General features: G+C 34.4%; 1 protein-coding gene and 2 pseudogenes across 1 annotated transcript; all 3 read left to right on the top strand.

Annotated features, from left to right (window-relative positions):
- Positions 1-1,623: 1,623 nt before the first annotated feature.
- Positions 1,624-3,144, top strand: LOC143564616 (casparian strip membrane protein 1-like; annotated as a pseudogene).
- Positions 3,145-4,806: 1,662 nt separating this feature from the next.
- Positions 4,807-7,932, top strand: LOC143564625 (aquaporin SIP1-2-like). Its single transcript, XM_077051843.1, has 3 exons — positions 4,807-5,183; positions 7,225-7,497; positions 7,604-7,932. Exons 1-3 carry the CDS (start codon positions 4,893-4,895, stop codon positions 7,754-7,756), a joined length of 717 nt encoding a protein of 238 aa, XP_076907958.1. The 5' UTR covers positions 4,807-4,892; the 3' UTR covers positions 7,757-7,932.
- A 1,375-nt stretch (positions 7,933-9,307) lies between these two features.
- On the top strand, positions 9,308-12,653 carry LOC143564614 (apyrase 2-like; annotated as a pseudogene).
- The last annotated feature ends 9,686 nt before the right edge of the window (positions 12,654-22,339 follow it).

Genomic DNA, 22,339 nt, shown 5'->3' with positions numbered 1-22,339 from the left:
ACAATTCAACGCATATCGGAGCACGTTAAAGCATGTTAAAAATTGACGTGGAATATGTATATGGTTTTATTGTTTACATAAGTTCCTAAATGATGTGTACATTATCACACAATTTTATTTTAAACGAAAGTTACATCAAAACGTAAATAAAAATAAAAACACACTACAATGGTGTATTTAGAGTTTTATATATGAAACGTTATTTTTCAAAAGTTATAAAAAAAACAAGATAAAAGACGTTTATGAATAGGACACTTGTCAACTTATGATTGGCCAGAAACTTTTTAAAAGGCTAAGGTTTAAACGGTAAGTTTAGTTTTTGGGAGGACTTTTTATACCATTTAAAATATTGCATGGAATGGTTGTAACATTTAAGAACTTGTAGCAAATATAAATAGTAAAGGGGTGAGGGGAAACAAAGATTGACGTTTAACATGGCGACAATGTTGATGAAAAACAAAGACCACGATATAACCTATTTATTTAAATGAATAGAAAAATACGTATTCCTTTTTAATGTGTTATTCGTATATAATAATTGTGTAAACAAATCATTTATTAACCCGTTACATACAAAGATACGTGATTAATATATCTACTTTTATTCACGTAATATACTTTTTTACATCAATGACATAGTATTTTAGAATTGTGTTATATATCATGTATAGGTTCTGTATGTAATGAGCATGTTTAGAATTTTACGAGTAAAGTTATACATGAGTAAAGGTACGACATGACACCATTCTCTACCAAAGAGATCACACATAAAAACGAGTAAATGATTTTCTCTTACATAAAACGTTGATACTATAAAACTAGTAGTTAAACACCAGGGAAATAAAACGCTTGTTGTATCTATTTCAGTTATCCTTAGTGATATTTGTTGTATATATACTAATAAAAAATATGTATACTAAAACATCTTTTATTTTATCATATTAAAGTAAATGTTCAATAACCGTGCTAAAGGCGTAGAATGATACATACAAGTCCTTTTGCACTTTGGCAATTAACGGAAGTTATGAGCTATGAGAAGTACTCTCTTGATGTGTTCATTTTTTGAAATTCAATAACATTTTAATTTGAATATCATTTTTCAATATTTTAAACCCCTCTTCCAACCACACCGTCGTTACATCTTCCAACCCCTCTTGCTAAAAAAAACTGAATCATTATCGATGGAAAACAAGCGTTGGAAATATTCATTGGCCATAGTAACCGTAAGTTGTTGTGGTGGTATAACCCGTAGATGGTGGTTTTTGTAGTGACACACTCTAATTTCTTTTTAATTTGTATACCAATTTCATTTAAAATTCAAATTTTTTTTATAGATTTTAATTTGTTTAAGTTTCAAATCCTTCAAATTCTAAATATTTTAAACAAAATTTTAATGCTATAAAAGTTTTTCACAACCAAACACACGTTTAATTTGAGTGTTTCTCTCTTCTCATATTATCTCCAATCATAAATCAACATATAGTTTTTACAAAAGACTATATTATAAATTACTCCGTAGTTAATAACTAATATGTTGACATAATCGTCAAAACTAATTCATCAATAAAACCTATATAAATTTTAGAACAAAGTGGTTCAAGTCTTTTAAGATTCTTTTTTTATATGTACACTTTGTATTATAACCACTTTTTGTTGTGGTTGAAGTGGAACTAGTTATCGACAACAACTCCCCTCTTATTCTCTAATCTTCAACCTTAAAGCACTTCACTTACTCATTATCTTAATTAGTATATTACTCTTATGTCAACTAAAACAAACCCACGACACACATATATATAACACACCATCGTACGTTTATTTTCATCGTACCATTTGATACATACATTCAAGAACAACATTTCTCACCTTACATATATCCTTAGTTAAATATCTTCAATGGATTTGAGTCGTTCGGGAAAAGAAAGTGGTGATATCGCAATCCCCATAAGGGAGGTTAAATCCTCCAAGTCAGTGAAGGCTCCACCACCGGCAGCCACAAGTACTATAAGACTTGGTGGCCCAGTGCCACCAGCTGCGGGTGGAAAAGAGGCGTTGGCATTATTGATTTTATTCTAAGGATATGTGTGATTGCTACTACGCTTGCTGCGGCTGCGGTTATGGGTACCACTAGCCAAAATCTACCATTTTTCACTCAGTTTTTCCAGTTCCAAGCTAGTTACGATGATTTCCCCACATTCACGTAAGTGAACCTTTCTTTTTGTCGGATTGAGTCGGGTCAATAAAATAGTCTGTTTTTTTAGTGTAAATATAGGTTTTCTTTCTTTTTCTTTTCTTTTCTTTTTTTTTTCATTCTGACCTTTTGAAAATGAAAATATTTTCCACTTTGGCTTTTTTTTAAAGGTGGTTAAAACAACTATGAAACTAGATTAAATAAAAAAAATATATTCTCAGTATATGTTTAAATAATCATTGCCTGTTCAATCGATCGATTTTGTGTAGGTTTTTCTTAGCAGGAAACGCGATAACATGTGCATATCTCGTGCTCTCTTTGCCTTTCTCGATAGTTTGCATAGTTCGTCCACATATAATAGGAGCTAGGATGTTGCTCCTTATTTTCGACACGGTATTTGTTATTATTATTTTTATAATTATGATTATCTTTTAATTGTGAACATATTACATATAATCTTGATATTTTGCCATATGCTTTTAATTGTAACATTTTGGTTTTGGTTTTGGTTTTGGTTTTTCAGCTAGCGTTGGCTTTGACCACGGCGGCTGCATCTGCGGCGGCTGCCATTGTTTACTTGGCACACAATGGAAACACCAAAACCAATTGGCCGGCGCTTTGCCAGCAGTTCAATGATTTCTGCCCACGTGTTAGCGGTGCAGTGGTGGGTTCCTTCTTTGCTGTGCTGATTTTGGTGGCTTTGGTGGTGCTATCTGCCGCCGCTCTCCGAAGGATCTAATCAAAATTGTGTGATTATTTTTTTACAGCTAAATTGTCTTGTTTTGTGTTTTGTTATTGAGTTTGAAAGTTGTAGTTGGTTGGGCGTTTGGGTGGATTTGATATGTAACATGGGTAATTATGTCACTACACATGGATTGGATTGTAATTTAGTGTTTATTCTGTCTACAATGAAAAGTTCAACTGATTTTATGTTTGTTTGGTCGTTTATAAAGTTGTAAACAATTTAAGCATCGAATAACTTTGAATTGACATTTTTTTTGTTGAAGTCTTTTTAGATTTTAATTATTATTTCATTATCAGTAGTATTTAACTATAAGTTAAATTATTTAACTGTAAGAGAATTGAACATAAAAGAATTGTGATTTGAGAATGAGTAGTTGTGACAAGTAATATATAGTTGTTGAAATGCACCGGCGAATCCACCAATTTAATAGACGAGAGGCCCCTCCTAGCACTTTAAAATATTTGGTTCATATCCATTTATATGTGTATTTTTATCATTTTAAAATAGGTACCTATAAGGTCAAATAGTTCTAAATAAAGAGTAGGGCACAAATAACTTAAAATATGCACTATGCCCTGCACAAACCAACATCCCACTATATATATTACCTTCTTAATCCTAATTTATTAATGTGTACATTCTAAATTGATTGTATATTAGCTAAATAGTTTATGAGGATAAATTAATCACACGAGTTGACCCTTATGTATTCTTAATCCTAATTCTTGGTCAATCGTTTAAGAGAAGAAATTAATTAAGAGAAAAACTAAAAATCATTACCAAGCTTTAACTGTTGGCATTTTTTAAAATCAAGAGTTTTCAAAATCTATTGAACTTAAACAGATTAACAGGTCAACTCATATATTAAATGTGTCATGTTTGAGTCAATCCACTTACTAAGCGAGTTAACCAATTTAATAAACATGTCAACATCATAAACTAAAAAGGGTATGATCATATCTTTATCCACTTACCTTTTTTACATAACATGTAAACACGATAGAGACTTTAACATAAAGGTCACGCGTTTGAGTTTATCCTAAACACATTCAAGCCAGTTTTAAGTCTAACCCGTACACAAATTTAACTAAACATGTTGTTTCCGCATCAATCCACCGTTTCACACCCATTCATTATCATAATTTTTTGTTGAACGACCAATAAATCATTCGAATGTGCTATTGTAAAATTTCACCACATCATGATACACTCGTCTTTCGATTCGGGAAAAACCCTCACCTTAAGCCACCGCTTATGAACACTCGCCCAAAGGCACGACACTGCGGTTAGATAAAACTCGTTTAGTTTAATGATCCAATTAGTGAATGCCACATACTTGCATAGCTTCCCATCATCACGTGCGGCCGAAAATTTGGGGTCCAAACGAGACGAGCTGAGCCTGAGCTCGGCTCATTTAACTTACATGGTTCTCGACTCATTTCGAGCTTTATTTTCAAAGCTCAAGTTCGACTTGTGAGTAGATATAGCTCGGCTCGTTAGCTATTTATTCATTAAATTCTTGTGAATTTTTTTCAATTATAATTTTATGTATAAAATAATATATATTATTTAGTTATATTTTTATAATATTATATATATTAATAATTATTAAATATATATTATAAAATATATAATTAAGGCTCGTTTAGACTCATGAACCGGCTCAAACTCAATAAACGAAGCTTAGGCTATGGCTCGGACTCTTTTATAAAACAAACATACTCATTTGCACCATTGTAAAAAATAAATAATGACGGCATGAATCAAACATCACTAACACGTTAAATACCAGTTCCGTCCATTTATTATTATCTACGCATTTTTATAAAGAAAAACCCAAAACGCACACGTCTTTTAACATAATTGGTGTATACATACACCACAGGCCACACCTAACCCTATAATAATATCACATCACACTCACTGCACCATCTCTGTAATCCGTACCTTGCCAACATGGGCGCAATAAAGGCGGCGATCGGCGATGGGGTGTTGACTTTCATGTGGGTATTCTGCACATCCACTCTCGGCGCCGCCACTTCCGTCATAGCCACCGCCGTCGGCCTTCAAGGCATGGCCACGTTGCTCATCACAGTGGCTCTGATATTCATCCTGTTGTTTGTGTTTGGTATTATTGGTGATGCTCTTGGTGGGGCCAGCTTTAATCCCACTGGTACCGCCGCCTTTTATGCTGCCGGTCTTGGTAGGGATACACTTGTTTCCGCTGCCGTACGGTTTCCGGCTCAGGTAATTCATCAAATCATTATTATGGTTATGGTTATTATTAATTTGAAACTCCCAATGGATATAATGATTTGATCCATTCCATTAGTCCAGAGTTACTTGAGATCAGCTGGTTAAAAACTCGAATCCAGCTCCAGCTTAAAAAATAAGAAGCTTGTTTAATCAATGAGCCTGAGCTTCACTTGTGGAGTTTGAGCTGGCTCGTGAGCCTAACACGAGTTTGTTATTTGTCTAATTCTTATTTAATGTATTAAATATATGTTTTATTAATTATTTTTATATATAAAATTATGATTAAAATAAGTTAATAATATTTATTAAGTTATATACAAAAATTATTGTGGATATAACATGGAATCACTTGGGATTTTGAATTGTTTAGTGTTTAGTGTGACTTATAATTGATATGATGATTTGATCCATTCCACTAGTCAGAGTCACTCGTTAGCTACTCGAGGTCGGCTCATTAAAAGCTCGAATCGAGCCGAGTTTAAACGAATTTGAGCTTAAAAATAAGCTTGTGTTTGGGATTCCTTGTTTAGGCTCCTTTTTAACTTATTAACTTTTCAAAAAAGGTAATAAGTTCATAAGTTGTTTGGTAAGTTAGGATATTGTGAATTATTAACTTTTTGTAGTTAAATAAGGAATCAATCCCAAACACCCCCTTTTAACATAATCGTTATGTTCACGGCTTGTGAAACGGGCCAGATGCAACCGTTGCTATTTTACTGCTGTTAATCTTGGGTAATTTTGTTATACTTTGTGTAATGTAAACAACTTGTTTGTCAAGTTGTTATAGTAGATAAGATGAAATAATAAGTTAGCATCTCTAGGAGAATGAGGTTGCAAGTTGCAAGTTGCAAAGGCAGGTTTCTGCATATTACAAGTGGTTAGTTTTAGTATATAAAACTATAAATAGGTGGCTAGAGTGTCTTGTAAAAGTGTGGTGGTTTGAGTCCTCTTATACAGAAAGCAGTTTTTGGCTTTGTTTTTGATATCAATTGTCTAACAGCTTGTTTATTCAATGAGCCTGAGCTTCACTTGTCATGCTCGAGTCAGCTTGCGAACCTGTTATTTGCCGAAATTGTATTTAATATGTAAAATATATTTTGTATAATAATTGTCATTATAATAAAATTATGATAAAAATAAGTAAATAATATGTATTATACAAAATTTATAATTAAGTTATATACAAAGAGTTGATATGAATATTAGAAAATAGTTAATAAATAATAAACGAGCCGAACCAAGCTAAACTGAACTTGAAAAATTACTCATGAGCCAAGCTCGAGGTTTAGAATTAGAAATAGAGCTCGAAATGAGCCGAGCTCGAGTTCCAGCTTGAAAAACTACTCACGGGTCAAGCTCGAGCCTAGATGATCTCAGGCTCAGCTCGTCTCGTTTACGCTCCTTGGTTAAACTAACTCAAGAGTCAGGACTTTGACTTTCTAAAGGAAATTTTGAGGCTTTCGGTTACAAAGAATTTGTGTCTGTTAAAAGGAATTGGAATGTGAAGGAAACCTATTTGGAATCGAAATTTGTCATAGACCTCATATTCCAATTCACTCCCAACCAAATTAAAACGAGTAGCGAATAAAGTTCAGATTCCAGTTTCATTAAATTCCAGCAAATTTTAACGAATCAAACGGCCCTTGCATTCGAATGCTTGAATTGGATTTCACATTTGAGTAACTACAAGACAGTATAGAGTGAAACTGGTTTCACATACTAGAAACAATGATCTTATTACAGAGCTTAACTATTTATAGCAAAAGATGTCTTGTTTTAACTACATCTAAATAAATTGATATTCGTTAATCGTGTTAAACCTGCTCATGTTCATGTTCATGTTCATGTCATGTACCGTATTTGGAAAGCGTACATATCCGATTAATATTTTATCGAGTCAGGTACTTTGTTAGGTAATTTATACCTAATTTTATTTAGGATCTTTGATATTCTTATTTCAATCAGTTTCTGCAAAGCACATAAAAACTTATTATTACAATTTCTAAATATCAAGTACATGTGTTCTTGACAGGCACTAGGTGCAGTTGGTGGTGCATTGGCAATCGTCGAATTGATGCCATTACAACACAAACACATGCTCGGTGGACCGTATCTAAAAGTTGACTTGCATACGGGTGCTATTGCTGAGGGCGTGTTGACTTTCGTGATGTCGTTTTTGGTCCTCTTAATCATCCTCAAGGGTCCTAAAAGTCCATTAATGAAAAATCTGATGCTCTCATTTTCAATTGTGACCATGGTTGTCCTGGGTTCGGGTTATACAGGCCCGTCAATGAATCCTGCCAATGTGAGTACTAAATGACTATTGTTCAAGTTTTCAAAACTTTACATTAATAGTTAGCGTGTCAAATATGATTATAAACGTTATATTGAAATTATATTGTTTTATGCAGGCGTTTGGGTGGGCGTATGTTAATAATCGACACAATACATGGGAGCAATTTCTTGTTTACTGGATATGTCCATTTATAGGTGCGATATTTGCTGGTTGGGTTTTCCGAGTGTTCTTTCCCCGACCTTTAAAGAAGAAGAAGAAGACGGCTTGAAAACCAGACCAGACCGACAATGATTCTACCTTCTTGGTAACCGATTATTGTTCAAGAATTTAAGATTTGTTTTTAGTGAGAATTATAAAGATAATGATCAGTTCATCTATTTGGACATACAAATGCTTTGTATTAGGATTTTAAGTGTTAACATCATATATTGTACTTTTCAAATATTTCATGTCTTGCTTTACTTTTCTTGGTGAAATGTTGATAATAGTACTAGTGATTAAATGTTTAAAACATCATTGTCTGAAATCTGAATAATAGTCTTAATCATAATCCTTGTGCTTTAAATGGACAGAATCGAATAAAATAGGAACTACGTGAGTCTGTCACGTATGTATTGAATTTTGTGAACGAAAGGTGATACGCGAGTGATTATTTGTGTGACGTGAAAAACTAACGTGCAAATATTCAGGAGGTTGGCTAAAGAAATACAACAGATACACTATATACACACCAGGGATGTTTCATACGGGCCGTATAACATGCAAAACATAGTAATATGGGTCGTATGACACGTAGAAAATGGTTGTATGAAGAGCTATATGAGATGGTGCTTACCAAATCATACACACGTATGATGTGTTTCATTGACACATAAATAACTGATTTGACCACTGACAAAGTCATAAGACCCGTGTGCCCATTTGTCTTCATATCACACGATCCCGTGAGACGACTGGTATAACGTGACATACACGCTCGTGTATAGATTCTGGGTTGTTGTAACTTTTATCAATTATCATCACCCTATAGGTGAGCAGTTATGTAAATTTCTAACAAAACATGAAAACATGACACGAACCTAGCACAAAATTTTGGGTTTGGGTTTTGTATAAGCAGGTTCAGATCAATTTCAGGTTGAGCCCGCAAACCCGTTTAGCTAAACAGGCCGTGCTCCGGTCGAACCCAACAGGTTGATGGGTTGACCCGTTTAAACTACTTATTTATTATTTCGTTTATTTAAGATGCCTTTTATGTAATAAATTAATTTGGCTAGTTATCTTGTGCCAACATTTAACCAAGTAAAAAAAATTGACATAAAATTTTATAACTAAAATCTACTTGTTTATACAAATTTATATTTTTACTCTAAAGAATGTAAATTTAAAGTATTAATGTATGTGTAAACAATAGAACATAAAAAATGATTCAGGTCACATGGGTCATGTTTCGGTTCATGTGTTTGACACGATTTTCGGGTTCGTGACCTGTTTAACACCAAGCTGGGCCACTTTTTATAGTTTTAGTTGAAAAGGCGATAATGCCCTTGACAGTTAACATCACGTGACTTGGGCACGGTGGCAGTTATGCTTTCTTCAATATTCACTACCTCTGCACTTAAAAGTTAAAAACAATCAATCGGATCATAAAATTGTTTTTGTTAAATAAATCCATCAAATTCAATTTTACCCTGATCACAATTAGAATCTGTAAATTAATCCTCACTGGTGTAATCATAAATTTCATTAAATTTTTAACCCGGTTTCAAATCCAACGGTCGAGCTGGAGAAACCGCGGCAGTCGTTGAAGCCGCCCGCCGGAAAGATCCGGTACCGATCACTGTCAGCTACCGATCTCGTCGGATCACACACATTCTCATCTCATGACAGAATGCTGAGACGCGGGCGACAACAGCAGTATAATGAGTCGGTATCCGATACACTGCGTCGTTACCAAGGGGTTATTTTGGTCATTTCGGTGCCGCTTTTGATAATATGTTTGGTGCTGGTGTTAATGCCGGCTGCGAGGACTTCATCGAACGATGTGTTTGTTTCGAATAGGAAGTTTTTGCCAAATATTGGGAGTCCGGTCGCTTTGTTGAAAAGCTATGTGGTGGTTTTTGATGCGGGGAGTTCGGGGAGTCGAGTTCATGTGTTTTGTTTTGATCAGAATTTGGATTTGATGCGTATTGGTGATGAGATTGAGGTTTTTTATGAGGTATGTGATTATTTAGTTTTGTTTTTCGGTTGGTTTGTTGATTTTGTTTTGATACGAAAAATCTCATATTTTGTGTGCTAGTAATTAAGTTATTGTAACGAGGTTTTTGGTTGTCATATTTAACCCGTTTGATAAAACAGGTTGTGTTCTTGTTGACCTTTTTAACCCATTTATCACAACCCTCTGACCCGTTTAACCCATTTATCACAACCATCCAACCCGTGTAACATGTTTACAACTTGTTGACAAGTCATTTAGAAAAGTAGATTATACGGTTGTGTTTGAGGTACACGCTTAGTGTTTTCAGGTTTTGGGAGACGTCTTTGACACAGTTAAACATATGGGCCATGCTCGGGTTTACCTGTTTTAACCAGTTTAATTAAATAGGTTGTGACCCATTTAACCCATTTTTGCGACCTTCCAACCCAAATAACCCATTTATCACAGCAATCCAACCCGTTTAGCATGCTTACAGTTTGAGCCCATTTAGAAAAATGGGCTAAAGGGGTCACAGGTTACATGATTTTAAGTGTTTCCAGGCTATAGGAGACATCTTTGACCCAAATAAACATATGGGTCGTGTTCGGGTTCAATGACTCAGCCCGTCAACCCGACAAGATTGAACACTTACTCAAAAATGATTGAAGATGCAATTATCGGAAAACCAGCTTGTAGACACAATCCGAGACACCTATGGTCAACTTTATCTAATACTTGTTTTTTGTAGTTAAAACCAGGGTTGAGTGCAAATGCAAAAGACCCTAAAGTTGCTGCAGAAACTCTTCAACCTCTTTTAGAAAAGGCAGAAAAAGTTGTCCCACAAAACATGCGTAAAACCACACCGGTCAAAGTCGGCGTTAGTGATTTTAAAACTTAAATACACTCCTAAAGTTTTATCAAATACACATAATCTGATTTATGTTTCTGTATGCAGGCAACTGCAGGTTTAAGACAGTTAGGAGCCGATGCATCAGACGGAATTCTGCAAGCAGTAAATCTCACACATTAAACATTCTGCTTGATTGAAGAAACAATTTTAAATTTGCAATTTTTATTTATTTTTTACTTATAAAGGTGAGGAATTTAGTGAAGACTAAAAGCAGCCTCAAAAGGTGCTTATCAATGGGTAAGTCACTTAGTTTTTGTAGCTTTTGAAGTCCATAATATGAACATAGTACTAATTCACAGGTGACCATAAACTACCTGTTAAAAAGATTAGGCAAGAAGTACTCGGAAACTGTTGGCGTTGTTGATCTTGGTGGCGGGGTCGGTACAACTGGCCTATGCTGTGTCCGAGACGGAAGCCACAAAGGCTCCAAGAATATCAAATAGAGAAGATACACATATGAAAGAAATGACCCTTTTGGGAACAAAATATTATCTTTATGTTCACAGGTGAACTTCATTGTGTTCTTTTTAGATTAATTGCTGAATTTGTTTATTAAGTGTTATGGTATTTGTGCGTCTATCAGTTACTTGACTTACGGATTATTAGCACCTCGAGCGAAGATTTTGGGCATGTCTAAAGATTCTGAGAATCCATGTGTCTTGTCGGGTTACAATGGTATGTTTATATTGTCGTGCATTTAGGCGTAATGCTGTATTATTATTGAACTTGTATCCGTGCTTTCTCTTAGGCATTTACTCGTATGGAGGAATGGATTACAAAGTTTCATCTCCTCCTTCGGGTTCAAGCATGAACAAGTGTATGGAAGAAGCGCTAAAGGCTCTCAAAGTTAATGAATCAAGTTGCTCACACGGGAATTGCACTTTTGGTGGCGGTGAACATAAAGATCTGTTTGTGGCTTCATTTTTCTATGACAGAGCTGCTCAGGTATAAAATTTTTATTTTTATGTTTTAAATCCAGACAGTCATGTCGTCGGTCCTAATATAAGAAAGTTAGTGGTGCAACATGACTGACTGGATTTAAGTTAATAGTCACATATATATATAGACATTATTATAAAGAATGTTAGAAAATGAAGTCAAATGTTTAACTAATGACTCTTGATTTAGGCGGGTTTGATTGATGCAAGTAAACCCGTTGCCAAAGTTCACCCGACAGATTTTAAAGAGGCCGCCGATCGTGTTTGTGCAACCAAACTTGATGATGCAAAATCAAGATATCCTCGTGTGGGTGCGTCTAATCTACCATACTTATGCATGGATCTTGTCTACGAGTTCACATTACTCGTAAATGGCTTCGGTTTGGATGTGTGGCAAGAAATTACACTAGTGAAGAAAATTAAGTATCACCATTCACTTGTTGAAGCTGCTTGGCCTTTAGGCAGTGCAATAGAAGTTGTGTCAGCAGCTTCGTAAAACAATACTTTTGTGGTAACCATAACATTTTGACAGTAAAACATATATTTGTCTCTTTTATTTGTTTATTCAATTGTGTTATTTGAACTACTTTTACACTTGCATGAATTAAAATGGAAAACTTATAAGTCAATCGAACCAAGCCGAAGCAATTCGGTTGGTTTGATCTATATTCACTTGGTCCACACCGGTTAATTTGGGTTTTTGTGGTATGTTGGTTCAAACAATCTTGAAAATGAACGAATCAAACGCCTAGCTTAAACATAAATAATATTGAAACAATCTGAATAATATTAAACATGGTTTAAAGCCTTCTCTTGTTTCTACACGTACATGTTCAAGTCTATCAAGTATTTAATCGGCGATGTCATTACAGAACACTAAATAATTACGAGAACAAACAAACATATCCTATCACTTGTAGAGCACAATCTGCAGATGGTGAGATGAGGCCATGAGAGCATAGCATGTATACCTTACCTTTTGTTGAAAACATATCTTTGTCTTTATAAATTCTATATGTATCCATATATATTGGTTGGTTACTTGGTTTTAGATGTTTCATTTTGTTTTCTACGTATATTTTGGGCTGGCCAATTGAGTGTTATTGGGTTTGAGGCTGAAGGTTTGGATTTGGGCTTCTTTGTCTTTATAAAGAAGAGAAAGAGTTTACACTCTTAACATAAAAATATACTATAAAAACTCATGTATTATTTTGAGTATTAAAAATTGGTATCAGTTTTAGGGTATAGTCGGGTATGAGTATAGGATATGGTCGGTTTCGGGTATTTACAGATAAATCAGATACGGTTTTGGGTACGGGTATTGAGCTCAAAATGCATACCCTAGCCATACCCTACGGGTAGGTCAGTTCGGTTTCAGGTATAGAATACTCGGGTATAAAAAACCGGTTCTGGATATTTTTTTTGGGTCCGGTTTCGAATACAGGTTTTTTTGCATCTTCATTATTAAATCTTGACCCCCGAAGTGGTCAATGTGAATATGAAGTCCAAAAGATTATACATTTGCAACGAATAGCAAATGAATTAACAGACGCCATCACAGATTCAAATAGAGTGACAAAGTCACATATACCAGCTTCAAATGCACCTGCTCGAATTAAAATAATCCCAGAAGCGATTACTATACAAAGAAAACGTAGGAGACCAATCGGTTCCAAAGATAAGAACCCACGAAAACATAAAGAGCAAAATAATGCAGTTGGTGAAAGCTCAGTAAAAGCCATAAATGAAACCCCGGAAGAGGTAAATGTCCCAGAAGAGACTAATATAATTCCAGAGAAAACTGAAATTCCAGAAGAAACACCGGTACCGAATGAACATGAGATCTCTATTAATTATGTACAAGATAGTACAATGTGGAACCGAAATACAACATGTGTTGATGATATATTCGCATATGCTATAGCAACGGATGTAATCAATGAAAATGATTATGTACCTAAAAATCTTGAAGAGTGCATGCACATAAATGATTGGCCAAAATGGCAAGAAGCCATAGACGCAGAATTAAATTCGCTCGAAAAGCGACATGTTTTCGGACCTGTAGTCCGAACACCCATAGACGTCAAACCAGTAGGTTATAAATGGGTGTTTGCAATAAAAAGAAATGAAAATAATGAGATTGTACGATACAAGGCACGATTAGTAGCACAAGGGTTTTCCCAAATCCCATGAGTTGATTTTGAGGAAACGTATTCCCCAATAGTGGATGCGATAACCCTTAGGTTTCTTATCGGCCTCACAATCTCTAAAGGACTTCATATGAGACTTATGGATGTTGTCACCGCATACTTATACGGGACACTTGAAAATGACATCTATATGAAAATCCCTAAAGGATTAAAATTTCCTGAAGCGTTAAAATCAACACCTCGATATATGTGTGCTATAAAACTCCAAAGATCTTTATATGGTCTTAAACATTCTGGTCGTATGTGGTACAATCGACTCAGTCAATATCTCAAAAAAGAAGGATACAAGTCTGATATAATCAGTCCTTGTGTCTTTATAAAAAGATCATGCTCAAAGTTTACCATAATAGCAGTTTGTGTTGACGATATCAACATTATAGGATCTCCAGAAGAGATAGAGAAAGATGCTGAATTATTAAAGAAAGAATTTGAAATGAAAGATCTTGGTTCGACAAAATTATGCCTCGGCCTTCAGTTCGAGCATCTGTTCAATGGCACATTTTTCCATAGGTCAAACTACATCCAGAAGATGTTGGTTCGTTTTAATATGACTAAAGGACATCCGTTTAGCGTTCCTATGGTTCATCGACCGCTAGATCCACATAAAGATCCATACCGCCCTCAGGAAGAGGGAGAAGAAGTACTTGATCCAGAAGTGTCGTACTTAAGCGCAATCGGTGCCCTTATGTATCTTGCAAATAACACGCGACCTGATATAGCATTCGCGGTACATGTACTAGCAAGATACAGCTCGAACCCAACGCGTAGACGTTGGACTGGAATAAAACATATTTTCCGATATCTTCGCGGGACACAAGACTTAGGTCTTTTCTATCAAAAGAATGACAAGTCCCAGCTTGTTGGGTATGCTGATGCTGGTTATTTATCAGATCCGCATAAAACAAAATCTCAAACAGGTTACGTATTTACTTATGGTGGCACTGCAATTTCATGGAAGTCAACTAAGCAAACACTTACAGCAACATCTTCAAATCATGCGGAACTGATAGCACTATATGATGCCGGCCGAGAATGCGTGTGGTTAAGGTCAATGATTAATCACATAGAAGAAGCATGTGGATTAGAACAAATCCCCGGCAATTATCTATGAAGACAATACTACTTGTATAGCTCAAATCAGAGAAGGCTACATCAAAGGTGATAGAACAAAGCACATATCACCAAAGTTCTTCTCAACATATGACCTGCAGAAAGAAGGGGAAATTGAAGTTCGTCAGATCAAGTCAAGTGACAATCTAGCTGATTTATTCACAAAATCTTTACCTAGAAGCAGTTTCGAGAAGTTATCAAAAATGATCGGGCTTCGAAGATTGAAAGACGTTAGTTAAATTGAGGGGGAGCATTATACACGCTGTACTCTTTTCCTTCACTAAGTTTTGTCCCATTGGGTTTTCTTAGTAAGGTTTTTAACGAGGCAACATAGTTGGTCCAGTAGTATCAATTTATTTTATAGGTCCTGAAGTACCTAATTAGCATCATCTTGAAGCATGTTGTTAATAGTGTATAATAAATAGTAATATATATATATAAGGGGGAGTGTTATAAAATCATATATATATATATATATATATATATATATATATATATATATATATATATATATTATCCTAATAATTGTATTTGACAGTTATTTCCATGTATATATATATTAATGTAAATTCTATTGTAGATATACTTTTACTGTACTCATTATTATTAATATACAAATTGTTTCTTTCTAGTATACGTGTTTATCTTTCTCTCTATCGTTTACTTTTTAATGTCGAGACACTATGGTTAGCAACTTTAAATCATATATATACTATTATGCTGACATGATCTAAACGATTTTTTTTAATTATTTTCAAACAAGGAAATTACATCTAACTATCTATATAATTACCTACTATAAAATTTTACGTGTCGCTCTCACATCGCTTCCCACCCTCTTTAAAATCACCATATTGCTTGATTTATGAATGAAAACCTCTCATTGATTTAACCCACTTTCAACCCGTATAACCCTTTACACGGGTCATAACGTCTCAAATACCCTCAATTTCCCTTTTACTCATCCAATCCCTACAATTCCATCGTCCATCTCTCGAATATCACCGTTTCAAATACACCCTAATACTGTAGAACCCTAACTCTCGCTTTGGGTTTGTACTGATCCGTTTAGAAGATGTTCAGAAATCAGAACAGGGTGATGATGAACTGTTGTGGCATACGGGTTTGAAGCTTCATGCTTCCGGTGCTCTCCATCGCCGTCGTTCAAGCCAATTCTAACCTTAATGACCAAATCCAGGTGTTCACGTCGCCCTCAACCCTAGCTTGATTACTTCTCTATTTGATTCTTCATCATCGAAGAAGTCTGCAACCAAGGTGCCGTTGATTCCTGTTTCCAATTCGTTAGGTTTTGTGTTCGTATGCATGTATCTGATTCTAATTATGTTTTGCTTTGTTTTAGTTTGATTTCAGCTCTCGCAATTGTCAACAAATCTGCAAAAAAGGTAATTTCTATGTCAAATTTTATTTAGGTTTTTATACGTGTATATGAATTGATTGATTGATATATTTTGCTATGTTTGAAAAGTATTACGCAATATATTTTTCCATTTATGTTTGAAAACTTGCCAAGTCTTGTAATACGCTGGAACCCTTTATGATTGAGTTATATGATTTTATTTCTAGATTATTATTATTATTGTTGTTGTTGTTGTTGTTATTAATATTATTATTATTATTATTATGTAAGAACTTGCAGTACTTTTGAAACAATTCTTCAACCCTAATTTGTGATATTGTATTGAGTTCAAGAGATGTTATTTGAGACTTGGAATTTGTTAATTCAAACGTTATACTCTGAGTTCAAGTTCTTTAAATTGTCATGATTTAGGATAATGTAAGTTTTATTATTTTGATTGAAATCAAATGTATTTCACCATCTGGGGATCTTGATTATAGCAAGATGTTTTATATCAGCCTATGTTGTAATGTCCGTAACACTTCTTGATTATAACGGTTCTAGGTTTATCAATATGTAAATTAATGATTTAATTAGGATTACATAATTGATATTATTGCAATAACAATAAAAAGAAAATAAGTGTTTCTATTGTTCCTTTATAATAAGCATTTTCAATGTTCTTATAAGTAGTCTAAGACTGCATTTATCATTCTATGTTTCACAGGTATCCTGCAAGACAATTTGTGTTACAATACAGGCATATTTAGGTCGACGAAATACCGTACATTTTTTTACAATGATCCATTCTTTGTCGGCCTTTACTGGTTCTATAGTGGAGCACACCCATATCATCGAGAAAAGCCAATTACCTGCAGCTGCATCCAAACCTTTATTTAGATTCAAGCTGCAATGACAATAGCCACATGATGATTTTGAGGCACTAGGTGCACTCACTTTTTATGGCGTTCGAACTACTTGACCTATTATACCCATTCTTTTTAGTTAAATAAACTGTCGTAGCATGTTTAATTTGTTAAAGAGTCAACTCGAATTAACCCGTTTGGGTCAACATTCCACCTAACTTAAGTATGGAGAATGTTTTTCCAAAAGGTTTTTTTTCCTTTCTATTTTTTTTTAAACGGTCACAACTTTTGTAGTTTATACAAATTTTGGTTGGTTATTTTGTCTTGTAAGATTTCGAATTGGCGATTCTAAGCACCGTAATGTCACTGTTATTTTGTCAAATACTGAAAATGTGTTTTCTTGTGGTGTTTCCGAATCTATGTATTTGTATTTGCAAGTTTATCATGCTAGAGCTGTAAACTCATGCACAATTGCACCAATTATTATTATGGGGAAGCCTATTCGGCAATCAACGGATGCTTAGTTAGCATGTGATCGCACCAGTGAGCTATGGCAGCTATGGATGTGGATACATGCTGCTGCATTTACTAAGGTTACAATTCTTTGAAAAGTGCTCATCGGAGTTTGGGTATGAAAAAATGAGTTCTTCATTAATTCTAGGAAATTACAAAAAAAAAATTATGAGATGTGTACCAACAATAAATTTTGAAATTTAGTTAAGTGTTCAGTTAATTTCCTAAACGGATGAACACGAAAATGAAAATTTTTTATATTATGTGTGCGTGAACCATTTGTTTAACTAATAAATGCTTAACGAACGAACACAAACAAGGTTTCGTTCAATTCGGTAAGGTCGTGTTCATTTATGTTTATGAATGACCGATAATGTGTTCGTTCATTTACGTTCGTAAATAGAATTTTTGATACGACATTCTAATTCGTTTAAAGAAACTCCACCTGCAGGTTCATTTATGTTCGTTAATAGAATTTTTGATACGACATTCTAATTCGTTTAAAGAAACTCCACCTGCAGGTAAATGTTAAACTTTTAATATAAAAGGTTTGACCTTTTGACTATTTTACCTTTTAGTGGTTAAAATTCCTTCTATTTTGTTAATTATCATTTTGAAGGTTAAAAGATTAGTTTTTTTTCTTTTCTTTTTTTGGCTAGAAAGTTAACGAACTAACATAGACAAGTTCATTTACTTAACGGCTGAACACGAAAACGGAATTGTGTTCAGTTATGTGTTTGTGAACGTTTCTTTGCTTATAAAAGCTTAATGAATAAACTAGAACAAGGCTTCGTTCAGTTCGGTAAGGTAAAAAATTGTTGATCATAAAGAATTAAAATGAATATAGTTTTTGTTTAATTTTCATCAACTATTTTAACTAAAAGTATAATAATCTTGGCATTATGGAGATATTTGGGAGGTCAAGAATGCAGACAAGGGATTGAGCTGCTATCCAAGGAAGCGTGGCACAAGATCTTCACTATGGAATATATTTGAGATTTATATATTTCTTTAGTTTTTTTTAGTTGTTGAGCAATCGCTTTTATCTTTTGTAATTAACAAGGGCAGTACCGTTAGGCTATAAATGATAGTTTAATTATATATTTGGAAAATTGGATTTTAATAATCCAAACTTAATGCAGTTGGCCAATAATAATCTCAACTTTGAAAATAGCTGTCACTGGTCCCAACTTTCACACTATTTGTTTTTATTGGACATCCGTTAAAAAAAACTTAACGACGTTGACTTTTTTCCAAATTTCAAACTGATATTTTAGGGCTTTTGATCGGAATGAGGATACGGATCGATTTATATAAAACTTACCTCCAAATGGTGGTCTAAACGACCAAAAGTTGCTTCAATTCCGGTGTTTAAACTTTTAATTAACAAAAATCAAGTTGTTTGAAGAGTCGTTTCGAGTTAAGTTTTACATCAATCGATTCGTATTCTCATTCTGATCCAAAGCCCTAAAACACGAATTTAAAATTTGGAAAACACTTAACGTCGTTAAATTTTTTTAACGGAGATCCAATGAAAACAAATAATGTGAAAGTTGGGACCAGTGACAGCTATTTTCAAAGTTGGGATTATTATCGGCCAACTGCATTAAGTTGGAATTATTAAAATCCAATTTTCCTTTAATTTTGTTTATGTTTTTGATAATTGCATGTAGTTTAATTATGTATCGATCGGTTCTTTTAAAATACAAATTATCGTTGAAGTAAAAAAATAAAAATTCATCATTAACATTAAGTAGACGATTCATTCAAAAATGAACATAAACGAACATAAATGGATCAAAATATGTCCAAGTATATAGATTCTAAATAAATATATCAAACTTCATTATCATAAATTTAATTAAAACAATTAATTACAAAAATATTACAAAATGATTAAAAACAAAAGCCTAAATAAACTCGCGTAATACGCGGGCTAAAAGCTAAATATATATATTTATATATAAAAAACAAGACTAGCAAGAGACTAACCGGAATTATAGGTACAATAGAAGGTTTAAGAACCACTCTACGTACCCAACTAAAGTTGGTCTTCTTGATTCTATTGGCAAACCACAAGAACGGGTAACTAACAACAAATCAAAACACGTACACTTTTGAATGTTGTTTACTTTAAAAACAATATTAATTTTAAAATGCCATGGCACCCACCAAGTAGTAATGACAGAGGTGTACGAAACAACCAGTTTCACCCAAACCAAGCTAAACCGCCGGTTTTGGTACTGGTTTCCCTTTTGAACTACCAAATTGGTTTTAAAACCAGGCCGGCCTGAGGTAAAACCGGTTCTAAACCTAACTGAGCTGGACCAGGTCGACCTCTCTTGCTCCTAAACCAGTTTCTAAACCGAATCGGTTTGGGTCAAAGCGGTTTTGACCAAGCTTTGACCAAAACGGTTTTGTACACCTCTAGTCATGACAATAGCTCAACCAAGCACTTTTTAGCATGCTTCATGACGTGAGGTCGAAGACTCACTCAAAAATAAACCGAATACAACTAGTTAGATAGCGGTAAGCGGGTATCGAACACAGGGAGTTTGTGGAAATTATGTTACCAAGTAGTTTTGTTATTTATCTAAATTAAACTAAGCATAATAATTACTCTATATTAAACTAAGTGCGAAAGTAAATTCAATGAATTGGTTGTTTGGTTTTGATTAACAAAAAGAACTAAAGCAACAAACGATTTTATAAACAATATAAGAAACAATGCTCTCTCCCGATTTCAGGTTCCCAATGTTGATAAAGTTAATGTTTACTTGTGGGATGAACTACACAAATATCGTTCATGAAAATGCGTTTGGATGTGATAAAAGAGGACTAAGTACTTGGATTATAAAAACGCAAGGTTGTCTCTCAATAATCAGTTTAGTATTGTTAACCCTAATTCTCTTCTACTAAATCTCGATTGCCTATGGCACCAGGAACGGATAGTCAAGAACATGAATTTATACCATACAAACAGTTACAAACAAACTCACAATCATCATAGCAACATAATCATAAGATCAAAATACTATCCCACAAATAACATAAACGATTAACAAATATCTAATTGAAAACCTTACAATTCGGGAGAGAACACAAAGGGTACTAGCCACACATAGTTTGATTCATCATCACCTCAATTAGGGTAATCATACAAGTCACAAACCCAATCGAATGATAAAAATCACCAAAGTATTGTTCTTGCACTCAAAAATCCGTCCCTAGGTTGTTTAGAATGAAAAGATATGTGAAAAGACACAAAAAAACAGAATATAAACAAGTATTTTCGGTATTAACAGCTCCGCACCGTGGGCCATGGTGGCCTCCACGGTGCCTAGAACTCCACGGTACGGTGTAAACTGTCAATTTTGATCAGTTGGACCGTGGCCCACGGTCCTGACCGTGGGCCACGGTGGAGCTCTTTTTCATTTTCTTGTTTTCTTCATATCTTTCTTGTTTCAACTCCGTTTTCTTCGCCGTTTTCGCCCACGTTCTCATGATTTCATCCTCTATCTCCTCATACCTGAAAATAACCACACAACAGTAGTTATCTAGTTCCCATGAAATTAACACATAATGCATATATTTTTATATCATTTAAGCTCACTTACGGGTCATACTCCGATGCACCCGTCACATCCCCACACTTAGCCGTTGCTTGCCCCCAAGCAACACCTTAACAACAATTTTTTTTAATTTTCGACTTATAACCACCAATCTTACCAACAATTCTGGTTTAGTCAAGGTCCCAAGTCATACCCTATTCCCTCACTTCTATCAGTTTGTACTAGTATACTTGATTTTCCATTTAAACCATATATTTCTAACCAAACCTAACATGCTTTCGGTTTTTACCTATACATAACACACATTTACACATTAACCTTTTCTTGGTGACCATCCGTACATTTCACATTTAATCAATTCTCCTCGCATACGCTTGTACAACCATCAAGTCTCCACCTATATAAATGCTTTGACATGAATGCAAATCAAGAGGGCTTAAAACGGGTTATAATGGGGCCAAGTGTAAGGGTATGGAAGGGAATATTGAAAGTAGCTCAGACGATCCGATCCGACTTATTACAAACAAACTAAGTAAACAATGAAATAAACAACTATATACATCACTAACATCATCCCTTTTTTTTCTCTCTCTCTTTTCCTATTTTCTTTCTTTCTTTCTTTTTTTTCTTTTTCTTTTTTTTTCTTTTTTTTTCACTCAATACATAATACTTTAAACATTGAACCTCTAACACTTTTTTTTCTTTTTTTTTGTAAGCATAACAAACATAATGCTTAATACATCTTATTGAAAAATACTAAACAATTACATAGAAACCTATTAAGTCGGATCGTTTCGCAAAATAACACCGGGGTTGATTAAATAAAAGAATAGGCCCAATAAGGTTTTCTAAAGGAACCAACCCCCCGCCCCTCACATAACCATCCTCATATGTATAATGTATGAGGCCCCAACCCCCCAGTACCCACACTCTCGCTCATCCAGACGAGGCTTAACCTAAGTGCCTCTATCACTTTTGCACTCATGCCACGCTAAGATCTCGAAATGCACTAGTTGTACATGTTCTATCGGAGAATATCAACTTTTCCACCAACCAATACTTTCTTAATTCTCAAGTGTAAACGAATATCTTATGCAAGTTATTACACCGAAAGCATGCTAACCTTGGTTAGAAAACTACATAATCTCCTTTTAAAAACAACTAGGCACGTGTTATTTAGG

Source organism: Bidens hawaiensis, unplaced genomic scaffold (assembly GCF_021521415.1).
Source record: "Bidens hawaiensis isolate Kalapana, Puna unplaced genomic scaffold, B.hawaiensis_p1.1 tig00022097_1, whole genome shotgun sequence".
Lineage (NCBI taxonomy): Eukaryota > Viridiplantae > Streptophyta > Magnoliopsida > Asterales > Asteraceae > Bidens > Bidens hawaiensis.
This window is presented reverse-complemented; position numbering and strand designations above follow the sequence as displayed.